This window comes from Lepus europaeus, chromosome 18, assembly GCF_033115175.1.
Source record: "Lepus europaeus isolate LE1 chromosome 18, mLepTim1.pri, whole genome shotgun sequence".
NCBI classification, from domain to species: domain Eukaryota; kingdom Metazoa; phylum Chordata; class Mammalia; order Lagomorpha; family Leporidae; genus Lepus; species Lepus europaeus.
Window position 1 is genome coordinate 20,055,926 of NC_084844.1, and position 26,695 is coordinate 20,082,620.

At 48.0% G+C, this 26,695-nt stretch overlaps 1 protein-coding gene across 7 annotated transcripts in view; it reads left to right on the forward strand.

Annotated features, from left to right (window-relative positions):
• The first annotated feature begins 668 nt into the window (after positions 1-668).
• EZH1 (enhancer of zeste 1 polycomb repressive complex 2 subunit) overlaps positions 669-26,695 on the forward strand; it is a 37,481-nt gene continuing 11,454 nt past the window's right edge. The window contains exons 1-10 of one of the 7 annotated variants that reach the window (XM_062215918.1): positions 669-720; positions 13,112-13,341; positions 13,771-13,891; positions 14,697-14,825; positions 16,695-16,814; positions 18,704-18,824; positions 20,884-21,060; positions 22,493-22,595; positions 23,057-23,220; positions 23,573-23,664. In XM_062215918.1, the coding sequence (XP_062071902.1) occupies positions 13,775-13,891; positions 14,697-14,825; positions 16,695-16,814; positions 18,704-18,824; positions 20,884-21,060; positions 22,493-22,595; positions 23,057-23,220; positions 23,573-23,664 (1,023 nt within the window). In that variant the 5' untranslated portion in view covers positions 669-720; positions 13,112-13,341; positions 13,771-13,774. Of the gene's footprint in view, positions 721-1,205; positions 9,643-12,865; positions 13,342-13,770; positions 13,892-13,956; positions 14,092-14,696; positions 14,826-16,694; positions 16,815-18,703; positions 18,825-20,883; positions 21,061-22,492; positions 22,596-23,056; positions 23,221-23,572; positions 23,665-26,695 lie in introns of those variants that run through there. The other 6 variants (XM_062215917.1, XM_062215916.1, XM_062215915.1 and 3 more) reach the window with 6 other exon arrangements.

Consider the following 26,695-nt stretch of genomic DNA (forward strand, 5'->3'; position numbering starts at 1 on the left):
CTGTCAAAAAAAAAAAAAGGAAAGTGGAGCAGCAGGGACCCAAACCAGCACTCCAACATGGGATGCAGGCACACAAGCAGTGGCTTAACCCCTTGCCACACGCCAGCCCCGTCTCTCATTTTGTATTTGTCTGACACTTCCTCATGATTAAATGCAGTTCATGCACTTTGGTCAAGAACACTCCAGAAGTGATTTTTTTCGCTTCTCACGGTATCACTTTGAGAGATACCTTGATAAGAATTTCTCTGATGCTTAGTTAACGTGGTATCTGCCAGATTACTCACTCACAGAGTTAATTTTCCCTTTGAAACTGAGTGGGGAGAGACTCTGATACCAGGTCACAGTTTGGAATCTAAGTCACCAGGAAAATTACTGACAGAAAAAGGGAAACCAGGCGTAAATAAAGTAAGAAACTGGAACCCGCAGACAGATGCTGAGGTCCTGGGGGGATGACCTGCCACCACCGAGTGAGGAAGCGGCAGCCTCGGCTCCGCGAAGGTGTCCCCAGGACCCTTCCTTTTCCAGGAGCTGAGTGCTGGCCACAGGCTCCAAACTACAAACCACACAGCCCAGGAAGCCCAGGTGGCGCCCCCGGGTGGCACCGGCGCCTCAGTGCGCACGCGCCGGTGGAGTCGCGGGGCGGGGCCGCGGCCGGGGGGGCGGGGCCGCGGCGCGCAGGCGCCCTGGCCGCTGGTCCGTGCTGCCCGGGATGGAGGGCGAGTGAGTAAACAAGCCTGGGCCCGGGCGGTGGGGCCGGGCCTCGGCACCTTCCGACCCGGGCCCTGAGGGAGGGACAGGCGAAGAAATGGGGGAAGCGGGAGGAAGCCGAGGGACACACTGCGGCCCCTGGCCGAGGGCGGCTGGGTACCCTGCCTGTTCCGAGGGCTGGGGGACGGGGCCAAGGGGCAAGAGAGTCCCCGGCGAGGACGGCGTCTGAGGCCGGGTGTCGTGGGGGAGGAGCGGCGGGCACGGGCCCGGGGACAGGGAATCCCGTGGAGGGCCGGCGGGCCGGCGCGGGGGCTTGGTGGCACCTGCCGGCCCCTCGGCCCGCGGGGGAGCGCTGGAGACCCGGGCTGAACTCGAGCTGGCGTGGGGCGGGGGTGTCAGAGCAGGGCCGGGGGCGAGGTGGGAGGCCCGGCCGGGCCCTGGTGGTGAGTGCGGGCGGAGTGAGCCGCGGGGCGCCCCGCTGCTTCCTGCTGCCCGGCCCTGAGTGACAGGCTTTGCCTGCGCCTCCGGACCTGGTGTCGCGCCTGTCCCTGCCCACCCCGGGTCCCCTGAGCGACACAGGGAGAGTGCCGTGAAGCCAAGGCAGGGCGTGTATTTGGGACGTGTCTGGGAGGAAGTGTGGGGCAAACTTTTATTTCGATGAAAAGTGACTGCTCGCACATGGTTTCGGGGCGGAGGGGTGCCAGTACCGCCGGTGGGATTTTGGTGGGTGAAACACACGAGTGGAAATGGAGTGGATGTGGAGCCCAGCGCTTGCGGGGCAGGGTAAGGAGAGGAGCCGAGGTCAGTGACACCTGGGTGTGCAGGGAGAGCGATTGTTGCCCTGATGCCTTGGAATAGAACCCCTCCCCGCCCCAACCTCCCACTGCTGTTGAGTTTAGTTTACGAACCTGGTATTGACGTAGTGTGCCGCCTAGAAGGCGCTATCAGAGGTCTCGGTGACAGTTGGCCTATGTAAGTCTTCTCGGGTGTGGAGTTGATAAAAGACGTCACAGATCATACTCACTCAGTGTGTCTCTGGATTCGACCAACTGCAGATGGGAACTATTTGGAAAAAAAGTTTTCATCTGTACTGAACATGTATGGACAATTTTTCTTAACATTGTCCCCTAAACAATGCAGTATAGCGTCTATTTACATAGCATTTGCATTGTATAAGGTATGATAAGTGACCTAGAGACGTTCAAAATGAATGGGATGGGGCAGGTGTTTGGCCCCATAGTTAAAACTCCACTTGGGATGCCCACGTCCCAGATGAGCTCGGGTTCAAGTTCCCCTTGCAATTCAAATTCCAGCTTCCTGCTCATGTTCACCCTGGGAGACAGCAAGTGATGGCTCAAGTTGGGTCCCTGCTGTCCGTGTGGGAGACTTGGGTTGAGCTCCCAGCTCCTGGCTTCCACCTGATGCAGCCCCAGCTGTTGGCATTTGGGGAATGAAACACCAGGCGGAAGGTCTCTGTCTCTGCCTTTCAAGTAAATAAAAATTCAGAAAAATTATAAAATATGCAGGAGGTTGTTTGGATTATATGCAAATAATAGGTCATTTTAGGTGAGAAATTTAGCATCCTCAGATTTTGGTATGAGAGCTTGTTCCTGGTTACCAGTCCTCTTCAGTCCCGAGGGGAGGGAAGATTTACATAGAAGAGATGTGTGTTAGGACGTAAGCACATGGGGTGTGGGGAGCCTATGAGACTAGTACCGTGGCTCAGCGTGTTAAGCTGCCGCTTGCGACACAGGCATCTGTATCAGAGAGCAGCTGCTCTGCTTCAGATCCAGCTCCCTACTAATGTGCCTGGGAAAGCAGCAGAGAGCACTGGACGCCTGCACCCATGTGGGAGACCAGGATGGAGCTCCTGGCTTCAGCCTGGCCCAAACCTGGCTGTTGCAGCCATTTGAGGACTGAACCAGTTAGATGGAAGATCTCTCTTTTTTTCCTCTATCACTCTGCCTTTCAAATAAATGAATCTTTTTTACAGAACATACTGAAACAAAGGACTGTAAAATATAATATCAGTGTTGAGAGTCTTGCTCAGTGTGTATCACTGAGGGCAGGGTGTATGGCTCTTTTGTTCACTGACGTACCCAAACCACCTAAAGTAGTACCCAACACAAAGTAGGTACTCGGTACATAATTAGTAAATAGCGGGGCGATCTCTGGGGCGTGGAGTCAGAGCCGGACCCTGGTTCTGCCAGTTCCTGGCGGAGTGCTTGTAGGTCAGTCCTGGAACTTGATGCCCAGCAACAGCTTTCAGACTCCCTGAAGTGCAAGTGACCGCTTCGTAGTGGTGGTTACTGGAGTGCCCCTTGAAATCGCACTGGAATAAGGAGCCTGGAATTAAAAATGAAATTTTACTCCCAAAGAATACTTTTAAGTGAGGAAATATATCAGACTTATTTTTCTTTTTTAAAAAATGACTAATCTTGTGAAAGGCAGAATGACAGAGCAGGAGACAGAGAGAGCTTCCGTCTGGCGGTTCACTCCCCAGTTGGCTGCAACAGCCAATTTTGGGCCAGACCAAAGCCAAGAGCCAAGAAGTGCATCCTGATCTCCCACATGGGTGGCAGGAGCTCAAGTACTTGGGCCGTCCTCTACTGCTTTCTCAGGCACATTAGCAAGAAACTGAGTAGCTGGAACCGGTACCAGCACTCCGATGTGGGATGATAGTGTTTTAAGCCGCAGTTAACCCATTGTGCCACAATGCTGGCCCCTAGATTAATTTTTGTTATAATTGCCTTTGAATTAGCATGCCTTTTTTAAAAAAAAAAAAACCAGTTTAGTATATTAATTTTGTCTAATCCTTGAAATCTGACATCTGGCTTCCTTAGTCTTGTAGGTAACAGTTCCTTGCCTTGATTTGTGCCTTAAATGATACTTGTAACAAATAACTTCATTGTTTCTTTTTGTAGCTTTGACTAAGTTTAAAAGTTTCTATTTTGTTCACTATTTCTACTTTGTTTACTAGCAACTTTCCAGAAAACATTTAAGACAGCAACACCAAAAACCCAGCAGGTTTATAGGTAGGATAACTGAAGAGGGAAGAGAGGACACGCGGAGGGACACGTGGAGAAAGGGAGCGATGATTGTACCGGATGGGTTGGGACTGAGGCAGAGGGTCTGACACATGCTGTTAGGGAATATGTCCATTCCAGAATGTCTCTGGCCTTTTGTTTGTTTTATTCTGTCCAAACTGTGTTGGCTTCCTCCCCACCTCTTTAGTCTGTCAGTCAATCATTGGTTGGGATTTCAGTCCTCCAGGCTCTAAAGCCTTGATTTGCTTAATGGGTAGAGTTTAGTATCTCTGCTGTGTTGTGTTCTATGACTCACTTAACCTAGTAATTGAATTCAAAATATACTTAAAAGTCTTGTTTTTATTGAGTGATAATGAGCAGTCACTAAATATTAAGCTTTGTGCTACCATCATATAAAACTAGATAAAGTGGAACTCTAGTCTGTGAGGAAATTACTTTAACTTTTTTCTTTTAAGATTTATTTATTTGAAAGTCAGAGTGACAGAGAAGAGGGAGAGACAGAGCAAGCGAGTGAGCAAGCAAGAGAGTCCTCTGTTCCATGCACTGGTTAACTACTCAGATGCTTGCAACAGCCATGGCTGGGCCAACCAGAAGTCAGGAGCTAGGAACTCCATCTGTATCTCCCACATGGGTGGCAGGGGCCCAGATACTAAAGCCATCATCTCCTGCCTCCCAGGATGTGCAATAGCAGGAAGCTGGTGTGGGACTCTTTCCCAGGCGCTCTGAAATGGGTTGTTCCAAGGAGTGGCTTAACCCACGGAGCCGTAACACCCACCCTAAATGATTAATCTTTTTTAAAAAATAAAAAATAAACTTTATTTTTAAAAACAGCTTTAGATATATAAGCAAAATTATGAATCTAGTAGAGAGAGTTCTCTTAAACCCTACATCCCATTTACCCTATTAGTAACATATCAGAAAAGTGTACATGTAACATCTGTTACAGTTACTGATGAATAATGCAATGATCACTATTATTCATTCTGAAGTCACTCAACAGTTTTTTTTTTTAAAAGTGGAGGGGCGGGGCTCGCGCTGTGGCACAGCGGGTTAAAGCCCCAGCCTGCAGTGCTGGCATTCCATGTGGGTGCCGGTTTGAGTCCCAGCTGCTCTTCTTCCCATCCAGCTCCCTGCTATGGCCTGAGAAAGCAGTGGAAGATGGCCCAAGTCCTTGGGCCCCTGCACCCACGTTGGAGACCTGGAAGAAGCTCCTGGCTCCTGGCTTCGGATTAGCTCAGCTCTGGCCGTTGCCGTCATTTGGGGAGTGAACCAGCGGAATGGAAGACCTCTCTTTCTCTGTCTCTACCTCTCTCTGTAACTGTGTCTTTCAAATAAATAAAAATAATTCTTTTTAAAAGAAGTGGAGGGGCTAGCACTGTGGCATAGCAGATAAAGATAGCAGCATACCACATGGGCTCCTGTTCAAATTCTGGCTGCTTCATTTCTGATGCAGCTCTGCTAATGGCCTCGGAAAAGCAGCAGAAAATGGCCCAAGTGCTTGGGCCCCTGCACCCATGTGGAAGACCCAGAAGAAGCTCCTGGCTCTTGGCTTCCGCCTGGCCCAGCCCTGGCTGTTGGGGCTATCTGAGGAATGAGCCTGGTGTTGGAAGATCTCTCTCTGCTCTATCTGTTGCTCTCTCTCTGTAACTCTGACTTTCAGATAAATAAATAAATCATTTTTAAAAAAGTGGAATTTCCTATAGATTTAAAAAAAAAAGATTTATTTGAGAGGCAGAGTTATAGACAGAGGGAGGGAGAGACAGAGAGAGAGAGGTCTTCCATATACTGGTTCACTCTGCAGATGGCCTCAGTGGCCAGAGCTGGGCCGATCTGAAGCCAGATGCTTCTTCCAGGTCATCTTCTGTTGCTTTCCCTGGACATTAGCAGGGAGCTGGATTGGAAATGAAACAGCTGGGACTCCAACCAGCACCCATATGGGATGCAGCACTGCTGGCGGTGGCTTTACCTGCTATGCCACAACACTGGCCACATTCCTACAGTTTTTTTAATACTGAAAATATCTAAGAAATACTAGATTGATCTATATCAAGGCTTAAAAAAAAGATTTAAAATCAGAATGACTGGAGGGAAGGAGGGAGGAGGGAGAGAGAGAGATATCATCCACTGGTTCACGCCCTGAATGCCTGCCACAGCTGGGGCTAGATCAGGCTGAGCTAGGAGATAGGAACCCCATCTGGTCTCCCATGGGGGTGGTGGGAACATAAGCACTTGGGCCATCATTTGCTGCCTCCCAGCCACAGTAGCAGGAAGCTGGATCAGAAGCAGAGCAGCCAGGACTCAGTCAGGTACACCAACATCCCAAGTGGGCAGTTAACCTCCTGTGCTTCAGTTCCTGCCCCAGACTGATTTTTTCCTTAATCAGCCTTATAATGGTAAAAATTTACATACAGTAAGTTTATCCATTGTACATACGTATATAGTTTAGTGAATTTTCATAAAATAGTTGCTCACATAACCACCCTATCAGCAGCTATGATTTGAGTAACTTCTCTTCCATTACTTGATCTCCAGTTTTAAATGGATGAAGCAACTGAAGTATAGAAAATGTTCTCACCCCAAGAAAGTTCCCCCTGTTCCTTTCCATTTTATCCCTTACACTGCCTTAGCCCCTGGCAGCCATTCTTGGCAGCCATTGATATGCTTTCTGTTGCTAGCTTTGCCTTTTCTAGAATCATCCTATAGAACACCTTGTAAGTGGCATGTGTGACATTTTGTGTCTCTTAGTCTATCCATTGATATTTTTGTTTCCATTGATATTTTGTATCCATTGATATGTTTCCACTTTTTGGCTGTTATAAATAAAGCTGTCCCGAACATTGCTGTGCAGGCCTTTGCGAGAAATGTCTTCATTTCTCTGTGTTGGATAGTTAGAAATTATATGCTAGCTTGTATGGTTACTGTTTTTAACTTTATAAAAAGAAAACTGGGAAACCTTCCCAAAGTGGCTCTACCATTTTGCATTCCCACTCCTCACCAGCAATAGGCAGTGTATCATTGAGATGTTGACTGCTCTTGTGGATAGGTCATGGTATCGCATTGTGGTTTGTTTGGTTGGTTTTTTTATATTTTATTTATTTATTTGAGAAGTAGAGTTACAGACAATGAGAGGGAGAGACAGAGAAAGGTCTTTCATCCTTTGGTTCATTCTCCAAATAGTAGCAATGGCTGGAGCTGGACCAATCTGAAGCCAGGAGCCAGGAGCCAGGAGCTTCTTCTGGTGGGGGTAAAGGGGCCCGGCCCAAGTGCTTGGGGCCATCTTCCACTGCTTTCCCAGGCCATAGCAGAGAGTTAGCTCAGAAGATGAGCAGCTGGGACTTGAACTGGCACCCATATGGGATGCTGGCACTGCAGGTGGAGGAGTAACCCACAGTGCCACAGCGCTGGCCCCTCACATTGTTTGTTTGTTTTTTTAAAAGAATTATTTATTTATTTGAAAGTCAGAGTTACACAGAGAGCAAAGGAGAGGCAGAGAGAGAGATCTTCCATCCACTGGTTCACTCCCCAGTTGGCCGCAACGGCTGGAGCTGCTCCGATCCAAAGCCAGGAGCCAGGAGCTTCTTCCAGCTCTCCCATGTGAGTGCAGGGGCCCAAGGACTTGTGCTGTTTTCCACTGCTTTCCCTGGCCACAGTAGAGAGCTGGATGGGAAGTGGAGCAGCTGGGTCTCGGATGCCAGCACTGCAGGTGGTGGCTTTACCTGCTACACCACAGCATGGGCCCACATTGTAATTTTAATGAGCATTTCTCAACCACTGATGATGTTGAATATTTTTAAGGAGATTTATTTGTCTGTTGGTTTATTAATGTGAAAGGCAGAGCAACACAAAGAGAGGGAAAAACAGAAAGAGAAACATCTTCCATCTACTGATTCATAGCTAAGTCCAGTCCAGGCCGAAGCCAAGACCCAAAACTCTATCCAGGTCTCCCACGTGGATGGCAGGGGCCCAAGTACATCATCTTCTGCTGCCTTCCCAGGTGTATTACCAGGAAGCTGGATTGGAAGCAGAGCAGCTGGGACTTGAACTGGTGCTCTGATATGGGGTGTTGGTGTTGCAAGTGGTAGCCTAACTTGCTGTACCACATGTGTGGCCTTGATGTTGAGCATTTTTTGGTGCATTTATTTGTCATTTCTGTGTATTTTTTGGTATCTGTTGAAATTTTGCCACTTGAAAAAAAAATTTCTAGGGGCGAGTGTTGTGGCATAACAGGTTAAGCTGCACTTGCGTCACCAGAATCCCATATGGGTTGCTGTCTTGGCTGCTCCAGTCCTGATCCAGCTCTCTACTAATGTGCCTGGAAAAGAAAAAGAAGATGGCCCAAGTACTTGGTCCCCTACCACCTACGTGGGAGACCCAGATGAAGCTTCTGGCTTCAGCCTTGCCCAGTCCTGGCTGTTGCAGCCGTTTGGAGAGTGAACCAATGGTTGGAAGATCTCTCTTTCTGTCTTTCCTCTTCTTTCTGTAAAACTATCTTTCAAATAAATAAATTTTTCTACTTACTTATTTCTACTTACTTATTTCAAGACAGAGACAAAGAGAGCTCCCACTGCTTTATCAGTGTCAGGTGTGGGAGGGCAGTTGCAAAGCCAGGAGCTGGACACACAATCCAGGTCTCCCATGGGGTAGCAAGAACCAACTACTTGAACTGTCACTGCTGTGTCCCAGGGTCTGCACTGGTGAAAAGCTGAACAAAGGAGCTGGAGCCGGCTATCTGGTATCAAGCCCAGGTCATCCAATGTGGAACACAGTGTGCCAACCAGTAGCCAAAAGCCCACCCTTTTCCCAATTTTTTTGGGCTATTTATCTTATTATTGAATTATAGAACGTATTTATATGAAGACTTATTTTAAAATTTCTTCAACAGAACAGCATATGGTTTGGAGTTTACCTCCAGTGTTTCATTGAACATAGTGAAAGGCTCTTATGTCCTTACCTGGAATATAAATGCTATTTTACATGTGTAAATAACTAAAAAAATGGATCTAATAGAAGACTGAAGTATTTTTTTTGTGCCACTCCCTTTGGCCAAGGTGAGTGAACGCACTTATCCAAACCTGTTCTGGTGAATGTCGAGGGGTTTTTGTTGTTGTTGTTGGTCAGGGTCCAGCCGCGGTCAGAACCCAGCTATGGCTGTGTTTCAGGTGTTTATTTAATCCTATCTGTCTGTTCCGGTCTGTTTCATCTTCCTCATATCACTCTGTGGGAGCTGACCAACTGCCAGATAAACTTTTAGAGGCACTGAAGATCCATTACAAAGTCAAGTGGAATAAATGCTGGCTCATGTACACATGAGATTCGGATATCACGTTAATTATCGAAGGAGGAAGAGTGGCTTATTTTACATTGTGATCTGTGAGAATGATGGTGTTTTCGTTACATGTGTATTTGGCCAAATAAAGCACTTGAGTAAAATTAGAAATGGAGCCATTAATTGTTGGATTATTGTGATGTATTTACTGTCATTGCTCTTGATAGACTGAAGGAGATCGCATTTCAATTATGACTCTTCCTTAATAAAAATATTGATATTTTCCTGTGCGTCTCCTCAGAAATACACACAGACACACTAGCAGCTGTGGATTGAGTGAGTTCTTTCCCAGTGCTCGATATCCAGTTTTTTGTGTGCTTTTCTTTTTTAAGATTGATTGATTTGAAAGGCAGAGTGACAGAGAAGGAGACAGGAAAAAGAAAGATCTTTCTTGCACTGATTTATTCCTCAAATACCTGCAGCAGCCAGAACTGACCCAGACTGAAGCCAAGAGCCAGTAACTCCATTCAGGTCTCCCGTGGACGTGGGCCGTCCTCTGCTGCCTCCCAGGTGCATGAGTAGGGAGCTGGACTGGAAGCAGAGCAGCTGGAACTCAAACAGGTACATGGTTAGAGTGTCCCTCACTGTGGCTTAACCCACTGCACTTCGGTGCTACCCTTGGTCCCCAGTTTTAAACGGATAGAGCAACTTTTTGCACTGTTGCAAAAATGAAAATGAATTCCAGAAGGAATGGGAGTGGGGTTGTAATTTAGAAGCATTTTTTAGGAGGTTGCAGTGTCACTGAATTGTGATTTATAACATTTAGGGCCTCAGTGTGGTTAGCCTATGGTTTCTGAGGGAAGCAGTTTTATCCTTGATCCAAACCATTTTTTTATCTCCTGGAGCAGAATATTATGAAGTATGTTTGGGGCAGAAATTATACCAGCAGCCACTTAATATTATGTGTGAGTGTCGTACATTTTCTTAGTTTTATTGTTCAAAAAGACTCTCTTTTGGCCCCATTCCATATGAATGAGCATTGTTTAAAATATTTAAGAGGAAGACAAATTGTATAATTTGGAGCAAAGAAATCAAAGCCTGATTTTTAAATTTTATTTTATTTTTTTTACAGGCAGAGTAGATAGTGAGAGAGAGAGAGAGAGACAGAGAGAAAGGTCTTCCTTTTTGCCGTTGGTTCACCCTCTAATGGCCGCTGCGGCTAGCGCATCTCGCTGATCTGAAGCCAGGAGCCAGGTGCTTCTCCTGGTCTCCCATGCGGGTGCAGGGCCCAAGCACTTGGGCCATCCTCCACTGCCTTCCCGGGCCATAGCAGAGAGCTGGCCTGGAAGAGGGGCAACCAGGATAGAATCCCGTGCCCCGACCGGGACTAGAACCTGGTGTGCCGGCGCCGCAAGGCGGAGGATTAGCCTGTTAAGCCACGGCGCCGGCCTAAAGCCTGATTTTTTTTTTAAGCCAGCATCTTAGCACTTTGTAGTTTAAATTCCAGATTTTGTTGTTGCTGTTTCATTCCCTTCACCACAGAGATATTTTTTAATTCTAAACTATTTAATTGTGTGTATTATAAGGTACAGTATGATAATTCAGTACACATACATAATATGTCTTAAGCAGATCAGTGTAATTAGCATTTCCATTTCCTTAACCCCGGGGGTGGAGAACATCCGGCTCGTGGGCCATACAAGATGTGTGAAATCATCTGGTCCGGTCTTGCCAAGGCGGCTGCAGGCGGGTTCGGAATTCAGTACAGCTGTAGCAGACTAATGTTTAAGCTGATCATTTGTATGTCCCATGGATGATGTTATAAATATCTTGGTGGCCTTTGGCAGAAAAAACATTCCCACCCCTACCTTAAACATTTAGCAGGAGCAGGTGTTGTGGCCTAGCAGGGTAAGCTGCTGCTTGGGACTCCCACATCCTATGTCAGAGTGCCTAGGACCGTGTCCTGCTTCCACTTCCAGTCCAGTTTCCTGCCAGTACACACTGTGGGAGGCAACAGATGGTGGTTGGAGTGCCTGGGTCTCTGCCTCACCTGTAGGAGACCCCACTGGAGTTCTTGGCTCCTGGCTTCGAGCCTGCCCAGCCTGAGCTGTTGCAGGCATTATGGGAGTAAACCAGTGGATGGAAGATGTCACTCTCTCTCTTTATGTCACTGTTTTTCAAATAGGTAATTTTAAAAAATAAGATTTATTTTTTATTTATTTGAAATAAACGAGCACTCTTCTATCTGGTAGTTTACTTCCCAAATAGCCACAATGGCCTGGGCTGGGCCAGGCTGACGCCAGGAGCCCAGAGCTTATTCTGGGTCTCCAACACAGTTGCCGGAGCCCAAGCACTGGGCCATCTTCTGCTGCTTCCCAGGTGCATTTTTGGGGAGCTGGATTAGAAGTGGAGCAGCCAGAACTGGAACCGCCCAAATGAGATGCCAGCATCACAGGCAGAGGCTTAACATACTGCGCCACAACACCAGCTCCTAAATAAATAAATCTTTTAAAAAAATCTTTAAGAAATAAATGCTTCTTTAGAAGAAATGTAGGGGCCAGTGCTGTGGCATAGTAGCTTAAGCCTCTGCCTGCGGTGCCAGCCTCCTGTATGGGCACTGGTTCGAGTCCTGGCTGTTCCACTTCCAATCCAGCCCCCTGCTGATGGCCTGGGAAAGTAGTGGAGGATGCACCCACCTGGGGGACCCGGAAGAAGCTCCTGGTTCCTGGCTCCTGGCTCCATATCAACCCAGCTCCTGCTGTTCAGGCCATTTGGGGAATGAACCAGCAAATGGAAGACCTTTCTCTCTGTCTCTCCCTCTCTCTCTCTAACTCTGACTCTCAAATATATAAATAAATCTTTAAAAAAGAGAGAAGAAATATAATGTTCTACTTAAATAAAAAGAGTACTATAGGCAATTTTTCAAAACAAGATCTGAAACTTTAGTTTCTGTTCTAATTTTGGCTCTTCATAGCTCCTTGTCAATTTTTTTAAAATTAAAAATGTGTTTTGTTTTGTTTTTTTTTTTTTTTTTTTTGACAGGCAGAGTGGACAGTGAGAGAGAGAGACAGAGAGGAAGGTCTTCCTTTTGCCGTTGCTTCACCCTCCAATTGCCGCCGCGGTAGGCGCACCGCGCTGATCCGATGGCAGGAGCCAGGTGCTTCTCCTGGTCTCCCATGGGGTGCAGGGCCCAAGCACTTGGGCCATCCTCCACTGCACTCCCTGGCCACAGCAGAGAGCTGGCCTGGAAGAGGGGCAACCGGGACAGGATTGGTGCCCCGACCGGGACTAGAACCTGGTGTGCCGGCGCCGCAAGGCGGAGGATTAGCCTAGTGAGCCACGGCGCCAGCTAAAATTAAAAATGTTAGATGAGATGAATAGAAGAATCCCTCTAAGAAGCCTTAATAATTCATGTAGAGTAAAAGCATCATTTTGTAGATTTTATTGGATTTCCATGAACTTTTTTTTTTTTTGATAGGCAGAGTGGACAGTGAGAGAGACAGAGAGAAAGGTCTTCCTTTGCCATTGGTTCACCCTCCAATGGCCGCCGCAGCTGGTGCACTGTGGCCGGCGCACCGCGCTGATCCGAAGGCAGGAGCCAGGTGCTTCTCCTGGTCTCCCATGGGGTGCAGGGCCCAAGCACTTGGGCCATCCTCCACTGCACTCCCGGGCCACAGCAGAGAGCTGGCCTGGAAGAGGGGCAACTAGGACAGAATCCAGCACCCCGACCGGGACTAGAACCTGGTGTGCCGGCGCCGCAGGCAGAGGATTAGCCTATTAAGCCGCGGTGCCGGCCCATCCATGAACTTTTAACGTTTGTTCCTTCCTTTTCTAAAACAATTAGAGGCCTGCTGGTCGAGCTGATTCAGAGAAGTATTTACAGCCTTGGTGAGCATGAGATTGCGTCATGCACAAGACTGGAGGGATGAAGTTAATAAAATAAGGCCCTTTCCGAATGGCATGAAGAGGACTGAAACCTGACTACTGTGTAAAAATAGTGGTGGCTGAGATCTTCCAGTGTTCCTGGTTTGGGGGCATCCTGCGGAGGGTTCCAGTTGACTAAAACCACTGTGTGTTCTCTTTTGCAAAGCTGAGCTCTTGGCTTGCCTTTGTGTCGCTGTTCCTCTGAAGAGCAAAGCGCCAACAGAGCCCCCGTGCTTCCCGGACACTCCGGGAAGTGGGCGAAGGTCTTCCACTTTGCAGCGAAATTCACATTCACGTACCAGAAGCCATCATTCGCAGTGTTCTCGGCGTCTGTGTATCTTGCTGTTAATTTGGAGCTGAGATCTTGCTGTTGTCACGTCCTACTTTTATTACTAGGTGTGCTGTATCTTTAGACAGTTGGGTGGGTGTGGCTTTGTGGTGGGGGTGGGTCCTTCCATGAAGCTCTGGGCTATGAACTTGGTGCTTGCTGAATGCTTCTCTTACTCAGAGCAGTGGTCCGGCCTCCACATTCTCATGAGATCTGAGTTCCTGGTGTCCCGCATGTTATAAACCAGTCACCACAGGACAGCAGAGGCTGAGGTTTTTTGAGAGTCAGACCGGGAGTTGCTGGCATGAAATACTTTTTTAATGGAAGCTCTGGATCTAATGGAACTTAAATTTCAGTTCATTAAATGTATGCTTTTATGAGTAAATTTAATGGGAATGAAAGAATAATTAATTGATCATGTTTATTTGAATTTGCAGGGTGCTTCATTTCCAACCAACAAAATGCTATTTCTCATCTCTGTCTCTCTTGAATTCCAGCATAATGGATATACCAAATCCCCCGACTTCCAAATGTATCACTTATTGGAAAAGAAAAGTAAAATCTGAATATATGCGACTTCGACAGCTTAAACGGCTTCAGGCAAACATGGGTGCGAAGGTAAAAAATAATTTATGAGGGAAAGGTTGTGGATTTCAGTGTGTCAATCCAATATGGAGGGCTTGGAATTTTTTTTCTTTTTACAGGCAGAGTGGACAATGAGAGAGACAGAGAGAAAGGTCTTCCTTTTGCCGTTGGTTCACCCTCCAATGGCTGCCACGGCTGGCGCACTGCGGCCGGCACACCGCGATGATCTGAAGGCAGGAGCCAAGTGCTTCTCCTGGTCTCCCATGGGGTGCAGGGCCCAAGAACTTGGGCCATCCTCCACTGCCTTCCCAGGCCATAGCAGAGAGCTGGCCTGGAAGAGGGGAAACAGGGACAGAATCCAGTGCCCTGACCGGGACTAGAACCTGGTGTGCCGGTGCCACTAGGCGGAGGATTAGCCTGTTGAGCCACGGCGCCGGCCTGGAATTTTTTTTTTTTAAAGATTTATCTTATTTATTTGAAAGAGTTACAGAGAGTGGTAGAGACAGAGAGAAAGAAAGGTCTTCCATCAGCTGGTTCACTCCCCAAATGGTCACAATGGCTGGAGCTGAGCCAATCCGAAGCCTAGAGCCAGGAGCTTCTTCCGGGTCTCCCATGGAGGTGCAGGGGCCCAAGAATTTGGGCCATCTTCTGCTGCTTTCCCAGACCACAGCATAGAGCAGAATGAGAAGTGGAGCAGCCGGGATTCGAACCAGCAGCCATATGGGATGCCGGTGCTGCAAGCCGAGGCCTTAACCCACTGCACCACAGTGCCAGCCCCTGGGATTTTTTTTTAACTTGTGCTTCCAAATCTGAACAATCTTTTCCTTGGCCTTACTAGGCTCTGTATGTGGCAAACTTTGCAAAGGTTCAAGAAAAAACTCAGATCCTCAATGAAGAATGGAAGAAGCTTCGTGTCCAGCCTGTGCAGTCAATGAAGCCTGTGAGTGGGCATCCTTTTCTCAAAAAGGTACTTCCGGGGGTGTGAGCTCAGCCGCGCTCTGCCTTGGGTTTGACTTGTTAGAAAATAAATAAGGAGAACGAATGTAGCTGTTATAGTCAGCTTTGAATGACCAGCTGAGTACATCTGCAGCTTAAGAACGTTGTCACCTGTTGTTCTCAGCTGAGTGTAATTGTGAGGTTTTTATTAAAAAAAAAAAAGACTTTTGTAGTCTGTTCTGTGGGTCTCTATGTCCAGGCTCTGAAGCAGCCTTTTTTGTGCCTGGTTCCTCAAGGGCTTTGATGGGGGGAAGCAGTGTGCTGGGACACAGCCAGAGAACACTGGCCAATCAGAGGGACTCTCTTACTGGAAATTTTGAAAGACCATTCTGATTTCTTACAGAGATAATATTTTTCAGAAATAAAAAGCCAGGCAGTGGGTGGTTAGCCTTGCAGTTAAAACTCATGTCTTATACCACAGTGCCTTGGTCTGATTCTTGGCTCTGGCTCCTGATTCCAGCTTCCTTCCAGTGAGACCTTGGAAGGCAGTAGTGGTGGCTCAAGTAATTGGGCTTCTGTCATGCACGTGGGAGGCCTAGATTGTGATCCTGGCTCCTGGGTCCTGCTTTGGCCCAGCCCAATGAATGTGAGAGCTATACCTTTCTCTGCTTCTTACATAAGTTAAAAAAAAAAAAAAATTTGGAGTTGGCATTGTGGCCCAGCAGGGTAAGCCACTGCCTATGACCCAGTGTCCCAGAGCAGAGCGCTGGTTGGAATCCCAGCTGCTTTGCTTCCAATCCAGCTCCCTGCTAATGCACCTGAGAAAGCAGTAGAAGGTGACCCAAGTGCTTCCCACCCATGTGGGAGACCCAGATGGAGTTACAGGTTCCAGGCTTTGGCCTGTCCCAGCCCTGGCTGTTGCAGCCATCTGGGGAGTAAACCGTGGATAGAAGATCTCTTTCTCTTTCTGTTTCTCCCTCCCTCTGTCTCTGTCACTTTGCCTTCCAAATAAATAACATACATCTTAAAAAAAAAAAAAAGCCTAAAAAGTTGTTCAAAAAGTTATTTAAATCTGTCTGTGTGGTGATATATACAGTGATGAGAGCAGTTATCTTCCCTAAAGCAGAATTACACTTCTCACAGCTGGAGTTTCCGTACTGCTTTGCTTCCCCACGTGTGGTCCCTGTCAGTGTGCAGCAAGCGGACGTTATGTCTTCAGAACATCCACGGAGACCTGGAGAGGTCCCTTCCTGTGCTGTGCACCTGGGAGGCCACAGGTCCAGTGACGCCTGAGTTCAGAGTGGGGAGTGTAGCTGACACAACAGTGAGCCAAAGGTGGCTCCAGGTTGTCTTGGGTTCCTCTTAGGAGCTGCTGTTACACAACCTCCAGCTTTTTAATTTGTAAGAGTTAGAAGGCCACTGGGATCCTTTTGGAAAGAAACACAATTCTCTCTCTTTTTTTCCAACAATTTTTTCTGTGTTTACTGCCATTTTGGATTTCTTTTTTTTTGTTTTTTCTTTTTCTTTTTACTCATTTGAGAGGTAGAGAGAAAGAATGAGAGAGCAAGGGAATGAGAGAGAGTGCTGCCATTTGCTGCTTTACTCCTCAAATGTCCACAATGCAATGGGGCTGAAGCTGGGAGCCAGGAACGCAATCCAGGTGTCCTATGGGTGACAGGGACCCAGTTCCTTCAGCTGTCACTGCCACCTCCCAGGGTCTGTATTAGCAGGAAGTTGGAGGCAGGAGCCAGAGCTGGGAATTGAACCCAGGCACTCTGTTGTGAGACACAAATATCTTGAGCAATGTTTTAACTGCTGGACCAATCGCCTGGTGCTCCTGCAATTCTCTCTTGGGTTGTGTTCTTACCATTCCATGTTCACGTGATTGCTTATATTTCAGTGTACCATAGAGAGCATTTTCCCAGGATTTGCGAGCCAGCATATGTTAATGAGGTCTCTGAACACTGTTGCGTTGGTTCCCATCATGTATTCCTGGTCCCCTCTCCAGCAGAACTTTATGGTATGTATTGAAGGCACTGTGGTGGTTGCTGGAGCTTCTCGTAGGGTAATATAAAAAGCATGGGCATACAAGGCAGAATCTTACTGTCAATTACTCTAAATATAGATTTGTTGCTCTAGGATTCTTGTGGTTCCTGAAGTACACTTCTGTATTGATGTTGATTCTTTTTTTGAGTGAATGAAATTGGGTGGGACTCCGAGTTTTCTCTTGCTGCACTGGCTCCGTGGCAGTATGTGCAGTTAAACGCGGTGTGTAAATCCGACACCTGCGGCATGAGCAGGTGGTCAGCTCCCCGCTGATGGAGACTCCTTCCTGAGTGCTCCGAGGCCAGGTGCAGTGAGCAGCCCAGGCAGCAGATGTGCACGTGGGTGCCCTGTCTTTTCCTCTGGGCTCCTACTGGGGCTGTGTGTGCTTCTCCCCAGACCTCCCTTGCCCTCTCTGGAGACAGAGCAGTGCTGCTGTTTGAAATAGGACACAGGTTTACAGAAGGGGCCATCTCTCAGGATAAAATTTCAAAGTGATTTTGCTGGATGCTTGGGATTAAAAGGGACATGTTCTCTAGTGAGGACCTTCCCCCTCCCTCCCAGTCCGGTAGCACCATTCACTGCCTGAAAATACAGTTGACTTTAGGTTCCCACTAGGTGTGATAGGCATGAGTTGCAGTCATAAGTTGTTATTGATTATGGAGGAATCTTAGTCTGCTTTATAGAATACCCAAAAATTGTGTGGTTGCCCATTTCTTTGTTTTCTTTGTTTTTTTTTTTTTTTTTCCTTTTTTTTTTTGACAGGCAGAGTGGACAGTGAGAGAGAGAGAGACAGAGAGAAAGGTCTTCCTTTGCCGTTGGTTCACCCTCCAATGGCCACCGCGGCTGGTGCGCTGCGGCCGGCGCACCGTGCTGATCCGATGCAGGAGCCAGGTGCTTCTCCTGGTCTCCCATGGGGTGCAGGGCCCAAGGACTTGGGTCATCCTCCACTGCACTCCCGGGCCATAGCAGAGAGCTGGCCTGGAAGAGGGGCAACCGGGACAGAATCCGGTGCCCCGACTGGGACTAGAACCCGGTGTGCCGGCGCCGCAAGGCGGAGGATTAGCCTAGTGAGCCGCGGCACCAGCCTCCATTTCTTTCATGGTTATTTGACAGCTCATACTCTCAGACATTTTCCTTTTCACTTGTCTGCCCCTCTACTTATGAAAGAAACGAACATTAAAGACTTCTTTGAGTTTTGTGTGGGTGCTCTTCCTACCTATGTCACAAAGCTGTTGAGTGGATAAAATGAGGGAATAGGTGGAAACACTGTGAAAAGTGAATTGCTGTCAGATCCTAGGTTTGGTGGGGCCATCCCTGTTCATTTCATGGTTAACATCATCAACTAAACTGACTTTTCCCTACGAGTAACATTGCTGTCTTTGTTTGAGGATTTGTTGGCAAAACAAAATAGCTAGTGTTTAAAATGCAGGCAAGGTGGACAGGAGGAAGAATTTCTAGTATTTTGTAGCCAAAGGAGATAACTGTAGTTGAGAACAGTTAGTTGGTAGAGGTGATTTTGAATGTGCCTAACTGAGAGGTAATAAATGTCTAAATGATGGGTATGCCAGTTTGTCTGACCATTACCGAGTACACAGGTATTTAAATATCACACTGTACTCTATAAATATGTGCAACTACTGTATGTTAGCAAGTAAAAACACATTATTTAAAAATGTAAGGGAAGCATTAAGCCTTTTAATGTAATGTAAAATGAAAAAATATTGTCTCAAAAATTTTTTAAAAATGCAGGGGGCTCTGTGACCAAAGGCATTTTTACTTGACTTAGAAGCAAAAATTCAGCAAAGGTCCCAGTAGCCTGAAAAGAGGAGCTGATAGAGTGCATCCCGTCTGGTTTGGTTGCAGGTGGAAGATGAGACCGTTTTATGCAACATTCCCTACATGGGAGATGAAGTGAAAGAAGAGGACGAGACTTTCATTGAGGAGCTGATCAACAACTATGACGGGAAAGTCCACGGTGAAGAAGGTAGTGGCACTGGGCGCTTCGGGTGGAAGGGACAGGATGGTGCCTCCCTGGGCGCGTCGGCACCTTGCTCTTACCTTCTGCCCTGCGGGTGCACACAGATAACTATTTCCTGACTGGAAGTTAGTTTTTAAAGAAGATTTATTTTTTATTAATTAGTTAATATGAAAGCAGAGAGAGAGAGAGAGGGAAAAACACAGAGAGAGAGATCTGCTGGTTTGCTCCTCAAATGCCTGCAAAGGCCAGCGGTGGGCCAGGCTGAAACCAGGAGCCAGGAATTCCATCCAGGTCTCCCACATGGGTGGCAGAGGCCCAAAGTACTTGGGCCATCATCTGCTGCCTCCCAAGAACATTAGCAGGGAGCTGGATTGGAAGCAGAGTGCCAGAGACTTGAACTTGCACTCTGATGTTGGATTCTGGTGTCACAAGTGGAGGCTTAACTGCTGTACCACAACACCAGCCTCTAAATCTTTATATTAAAAGTAACCCAGTTATTATATTCATTAAATAAAAGTTTAATAAATGAAAAAAAAGTAACCCAGTTAAATTGTAAAAGGAGCTGGAACATAAAAGGATTTTAGAACCAGGGGCTGGAGACAGTCTACTGCACGAGGAAGTTTAATCTGGATTTTCGTGAGTCCGTCCAGGGCTGTTGTAGTCTTCATTTCCCTTTTTCTGAGAATAGCAGCAAACATAAGCTCTGTCCTCCTTAGGTCCATGTGTCCCCTGGATCTCACAAATCTATGTGTTTTTTTTTCCAAAGATTTGTTTATTTTTTTGAAAGGCATAGTTGTTACATGGAGGGGGAGAGAGAGTGAGAGAGGGAGAGAGAGAGGTATCTTCCATCTGTTGGTTCACTCCCTACATTGTCGCAATGGCTGGAGCTGTGCTGATCTGAAGCCAGGAGCCAGGAGCTTCTTCTGGGTCTCCCATGTGGGTGCAGGGGCCCAAGGACTTGGGCCATTTTCTACTGCTTCTCAGGCCAGAGCAGAGAGCTGGATCGGAAGTGGAGCAGCCAGACTTGAACCTGCACCCATATGGGATGCCAGCACCTCAGGTGGCAGCTTTACCTGCTACACCACAGTGCAGGCCCCACGACGTCTGTTTTAATATCCAGAATTTCCTACAAGCAAATCGCTGAGACTTAGTTGTAATTGTAGAAAATGTTGTCAGTATATTAGGGGGAAGGGGAGAGAGACTCCCACTGATTTTTTTTTTTTTAAAGATTTATTTATTTATTTGAAAGAGTTACACAGAGAGAGGAGAGGCAGAGAGAGAGAGAGAGAGAGAGAGAGAGGTCTTCCATCTGCTGGTTCACTCCCCAGTCAGCCACAAAGGCCGGAGCTGCGCTGATCCGAAGCCAGAAGCCAGGAGCGAGGAGCTTCCTCTGGGTCTCCCACGCGAGTGCAGGGGCCCAAGGACTTGGGCATCCTCCACTGCTATCCCAGGCCACAGCAGAGAGCTGGATGGGAAGAGGAGCAGCTGGCACCTATATGGGATGCCGGTGCTTCAGGCCAGGGCGTTAACCCGCTGCGCCACAGTGCCAGTCCCTTATTTGTAATTCAATAGCCCCACCTACTCATTGCACCTTCGTGGGTGCCATCCTTTTGCCCACAGCGTCCCCTAGTGTTCAAACACTTTCTCCTGAATCATAGTATGACCCCATAAAATATGATTTCTGGGAAGTTTTTTGATTTAAAGTAGAAATGACTGACATTAGCAGCAAAATCAAGGGAATTTCCATTTAATGGTTCTTCCTCTGTCCTGCTTGTGGTTGTTTGCACACTTTCGTGAGGTCTTCAGCCATAAATGCAAGGTTGACCTGTGTCTGAAGAAGGGGAATGCCCAGTAAGAGTAAAGCCCGTACCTAGACGGTCCACTCTAGCCAGCTGGCCTGTTGCAGACGCAAGAGCCAGTCGGAAGATTGTAAGTCCCTGAGGGTCCGTGTGAAATGGGTGTGCGGTACCTCTCTGGGCCTCAGGAGCGAAGAGCGGAAGACCTGCCCAGAGGACTGGTGGAGTGGGAGGCCGCCAGGGCTCACCCTTGTCACCCGCTGTTCCAGAGATGATCCCGGGATCGGTCCTGATCAGTGACGCTGTCTTCCTGGAGCTGGTGGACGCCCTGAATCAGTACTCGGATGAGGAGGAGGAGGGGCACAATGACGCCTCGGACGGGAAGCCGGAGGACAGCAAGGAAGACCTGCCAGTCACGAGAAAGAGGAAGCGCCTCGCCATGGAAGGTGCGAGCTCGCCTGGGCCGCTCGACGGGGAGGAGGCGGGGAAAGCTCCAGCGACCACTGCTTGTTAAAGGCCACTGGTGTCTTTCGCTGGTCCACTTAAAAGAAAACATGGCCCTTAAGTGACAGCTTAGGCTGGCTGTGACCTAGCTAAAGAAGAAAGGAGAACTTCTAGAATAATTATTGCCATTCACTTCTTCTTTTTTTTTTTTTTAAGATTTTATATATTTGTTTGAGAGTTAGAGTTACCGACAGTGAGAGGGAGCAACAGAAAGGTCTTCCATCTGCTGGTTCACTCCCCAGATGGCTGCAACAGCCGGATCTGTGCCGATCCGAAGCCAGGAGCCAGGCATTTCTTCCTGGTCTCCCACGTGGGTGCAGGGACCCAAGGACTTGGGCCATCTTCTGCTTTCCCAGGCCACAGCAGAGAGCTGGACTGGAAGAGGGGCAGCCGGGACTAGAACCGGCGGCCATATGGGATGCCGGCACCACAGACCAACCTACTGCACCACGGCGCCGGCCCTGCCATTCGTTTCTAATCATAAATATAATGTGTTTGGAAAACATGAGAAATTATAAAGAACAAAATAAAATTACCCTATAATCCTGCCACCCAGCAACTGTTTCCTTCTAGGCTTAAAAAAGGTGCGTATGTCAATCAGCATGTTTCTATGTTATATGCTGTTTGAATCAAGCTGTATATGTGTAGCATTTATTTATTTTTTCAGATTTGTTTATTTGAAAGGCAGGGTTATAGAGAGAGATAGAGAGAGAGAGAGGTCTTCTGTCCACTGGTTCACTCCTCAAATGGCTGCAACAAGCGGAGCTGGGCTGATCCAAAGCCAAGAGCCAGGAGCTTCTTCTGGGTCTCTCACATGGGTGCAGGGGCCAGGACTTGGGCCATCTTCCACTGCTTTCCCAGGCCATCACAGAGCTGGATCGGAAGTGGAGCAGCTGGGACTTAAACCGGGCCCATATGGGATGCAGGCACTGCAGGCGGCGGCTGTACCTACTATCCCCCTGTGCCCTGCCCCCCCATTTACTCTTATATCATGAACATTTTCCATACCATTAATATCTAGTCATTTAATCACCCTACGTGTACAGAGGCACCATGCCTCTCTCTCAGTGTAACGTACTTCCTGTCTCAGATCAACATTCTGTCAGGGTTCTTCTGTATCTAGGCCTCTTGCTAAAGCCCCTCTCTTCACCTCCAGATTCTAAGAAAGACAAGATTTTGTTGTCAGTGTTTACTTGTGGCATCTGTGAGCTGAGACCTGGCAGCTCTGATCCTTATATATCCCCCAGACAGTCTGTGGTTAAATTAACAAGGCCGTTGTGGTTCGAAAGCTTTGGCAAAAGCCAAGAAGGCCCCACAGTGTGTGTGCAGGCACCGACAGTGGCACTCAGGAGATGTCTGTCATTTCCAATTCAGGCAACAAGAAGAGTTCCAAGAAGCAGTTCCCAAATGACATGATCTTCAGCGCGATCGCCTCGATGTTCCCTGAGAGTGGAGTCCCAGATGACATGAAGGAGAGGTAGGGGAGCTGTCCCCGCCGGGCCATACAGAGCCCTGGGCGAGGTTGTTATGCCAGCCTGTTTGGGGGTTAATTAAAAACCCCGGTGACGGTAAGTGCATTGCAGTTGCCTGCACGTCTGGTTATCCTGGTGCTCGCTGCCTCTGAACGCCCTTGCCGTGGCCAGAGCCGTGTGTGCCGGCTTGTGAGGAAGGCCAGGCGGAGAGCCTTCACTCTGCCGCTCTTCTGGGGAGCTGCTCCAGCGCCATCCTCACTGCAGCTTTCCCTCCCGCCGCTTTAAGCTGTGTGCCCAGCCCGGGGTACTGCAGTGGCATCTTCTACTTACACACCCACTCCCCGATCGTCATAGAAACCCTGCCTCGACCCTGGCAGACTGTACCCGGGCGACTGTCGGTTCCCACTCTGTTCTCTCCTTGGAGACATTCCCTCGGTGGAACTCTTGTCTCTCTTCTCTTAAATAGGTATCGAGAGCTAACGGAGATGTCAGACCCCAATGCGCTGCCCCCTCAGTGCACACCCAACATCGATGGCCCCAATGCCAAGTCAGTGCAGCGGGAGCAGTCTCTGCACTCCTTCCACACACTTTTTTGCCGGCGCTGCTTTAAGTACGACTGCTTCCTTCACCGTGAGTGGGCTACTCTGTTGGACACGCTCTCTCTCCCACCCCTGGCCACCCTTCCCTCCCCCTTGCTCCTGGCCTCTGGTCTGATGACGGTTTCACAACGGGGCCAGTTCTGTCTTCACTAGTGCGGCTACGTACAGCGTGCTGTTCACAGGAACAGACGCCACAGTCGGCCACGTGATTGTCCCCCCACACCTCCCAGCTTTGAAAGGATTGGGCTGATGTCAGGAATGGCCACATTTTGTGCATCTTGGTTGCCACTGTTTATATCAAATTCTGACTCCTGCTCAGCTTTGTTCTTTCCCATTTGTCAAATGGAAAGAGCCTTGGGAACAGGACACCCTTTGTTTTCCAGCCTTTCATGCCACCCCTAACGTATATAAACGCAAGAACAAAGAAATCAAGATAGAACCAGAACCCTGTGGCACAGACTGCTTCCTTTTGCTGGTACGTTCGTAAGCATGTTCGTAAGCTGTTCTGGAATTAACCGTGTTGAAATCAAGCAGGAAATGGTCCGTGGGCTCCCTGCCCCCGCGAGCACAAGCCCAGTGAGCCAGGAGGTGTCTCCCCGGGGGCTGTGAGGCACCAGCGCAGCGCGGCTCTGCTCGGTAGGAGCTCTCCGGACGCAGCAGGGCGATGGGGTTCACCTGATGGGCTGAGCTTGGAAGGGCGCTAAAGGTTTCTGTGCTGTAAATACCATCTGCTTAGGAGCCAGCCGTATTGTTAGAACTGGAACAAGAAAGTGTGTGTGTGTGTGTGTATGTGTTTTGCACTCCATTTTCTTTGCTGCTGCGTTCCTTTAGGTGCGTATAACTGTAGGAGCAATAATACAAGAAATTGCTTGTATTTTTTTTTTTTTAAGATTTATTTGAAAGGCAGAAAGAGAGAGAAAGAGAATCTTCCATCTGCTGGGGCACTGCAACAGCCAGGACCCTGCCCGGGCGGAAGCCAGGAGCCAGGAACTCCCTGTGGGTCTCCCATGTGGGTGCAGGAATCCAGGGTTCTGGGCCATCATCCACTGCCTTCCAGGCACATTGGCAGCAAGCTGAATCAGAAGTGCAGAGTAGCCAGGACTCACACCAGGCAAGCTGATGTGGGATGGGACTGAGTGTCCCAGGTGGTGGCTTACCTGTCACCATGCCGGCCTCATGCTGATAGCTCACTGCGACCAGCCAGATGGACAGAACTTCCCTGGTGGAAAGACGTTAGTGTCTGTGTGCCTGGCGCTGGAAGGGAGCAGGCCAGGGGCACTTGCCAAGACGCGGTTTGGCTTTCTGCATAATAGAGTATGCTTATGTAGAGAAGAAAAGAGAAGACTGCTGCTGACGAAAGTTAGGTTACACATCCAAGTGCCTGGGGACAATCTGCAAAATGGGCCATAGGGTCATGACAAAGAATAAGTAAGTCAGCTTTATCCAATTTATTTTCTTCCCAAACATATGTTTGCCAAGTACCATGCCAAAACATTAACATACACAGTCTTATTTTCAATCTTACAGCACTGTCCTGAGCTGAAAGAAACTATGAGTTATAGAAGTGACATATTTTGCTCCAAGTTTTAAGTAATCCACATATGGCAGTGATAAAATTTAAGCCCTGGTCCATACTTACTTTTTAACTACTCCATGCATTTTTTTTTTTTAATTTCACCATGTCAATCAACATGCCAGCTTTTATATCACTCAAAAGAGCTTCGTCTTTCTCAGAGTAGTCACCCTGGGACCCTGTGCAGGTATTGCAAAGACGCTGCCAATGCTGTGTGTATGTGTAACTTACAGAGATACAGGCACAGTTTTTCTTTTATTGCTTTTTAAGATATGAATATATATTCAGATACAATGCTAGACTATTTCCCCCGATTTTTCATCAAGAACAATTTCAGTTGTGCAGATGACCTTTGTGGACTTGAAACATTCTTTTCCTATTCACTTTGTGTGTATGCATCTGTGTTTGTGTCTGTGTATGTGTCTTTGTGCATCTAGGTGTGTCTGTGTACATCTGTGGTTTTTTTTTTAAGATTTATTTATTTATTTGAAAGTCAGAGTTACACAGAGAAGGAGAGGCAGAAAAGGAGAGGTCTTCCATCTGCTGGTTCACTCCCCAGATGGCCACAACGGCTGGAGCTACACCGATCTGAAGCCAGGAGCCAGGAGCTTCTTCCAGGTCTCCCATGCGGGTGCAGGGGCCCGAGAACTTGGGCCATCTTCTGATTTCCCAGGTCATAGCAGAGAGCTGTATTGGAAGTGGACCAGCGGGGCTTGAACCGGTGCCCATGTGGGATGCCAGCACCACAGGCAGCAGCTTTATCCGCCACACCACAGCACTGGCCCCACATCTGTGTTTCTGTGTGTTTGTGTGTGCACACCTCTGGTTATCTTTTGCTGAACCATTTGCATATACGTTGCAGACATTGTGATGCTTGTTTGCTAAATAATTCCACAGCATCTCCAAAAATAAAGTCATTTTTAAAAATTTTATTTATTTATTTGAAAATCAGAGTTACAGAGAGAGAGGGAAAGACAGAAAAAGAGATCTTTCATCCGTTGGTTCCCTCCCCAACTGGCTGCAACAGCTGGGGCTGGGCCAGGCTGAAGCCAAGAGCCAGGAACTTCGTCCAGGTCTCCTACATAGGTGATAGGGGCCCAAACACTTGGGTCATCTTCACTGCTTTTCCTAGGCCATTAGCAGGGAGCTGGTTCAGAAGTGGAATAGCCAGGACACGAATTGGCACCCAAATGGGATGTCAGTGTTGCAGGTGGCAGCTTAACCTGCTGTGCCACAGTGCCAGCCCAAGTCGTTCTCTCCCACCCTAGGAAATTACCAGGAATTTCATGACATAACCTTCTCTCTCTTCTATATTACAGCTTTCTAACTATACTAAGAATAGCTGTGTTTTTTCTTTTTAAGACTAGGATCATCCAGTCAGGCCTTAGATCCGTGTGTTTTGACTCTGGTCACCTCAGATAACTCCAACACTTTTTTTCCCCCACTTTGAAAGTTCCAAGCTGGATGTCTAGTAGGGTGACCCACATTCTGAGTTTGTCTCATTTCTTCATGGTGTCATTTAACTTGTTCTCTAGCCTGCTTCCTGTAGCCTACAAATTAGCTCTGCAGTCTTGCTTTATTTGTGGGAACCATTTTGGGTAAGAATACTTCCTAAGTGAGGCTGTGGACTTCACGCTGTAGCGCATTGTACCAGATTCAGTTCATCTCAAGACTTGTCTTTTGGGATCTCCTTTAGGCCCGCAGTGTATTACAGTATCTTTAGCGATGGCGCACCTTTATTCTCTACAAGTAGCTTTGGTTTTCAGAAACAGCTGCGAGGCTTTGGGAACCCGGCTGATTGAGGACACATTGCTCATCGCGCTGAGTCATAGTTGCTCAGTGTGTCTACAGCAGAATAGCTGAGCAGGTGTTTGGCCTGGCAGTTCAGGCGCTGGTTAAGTACCTGTGTCCCACATCACAGTGCTCAGGGTCA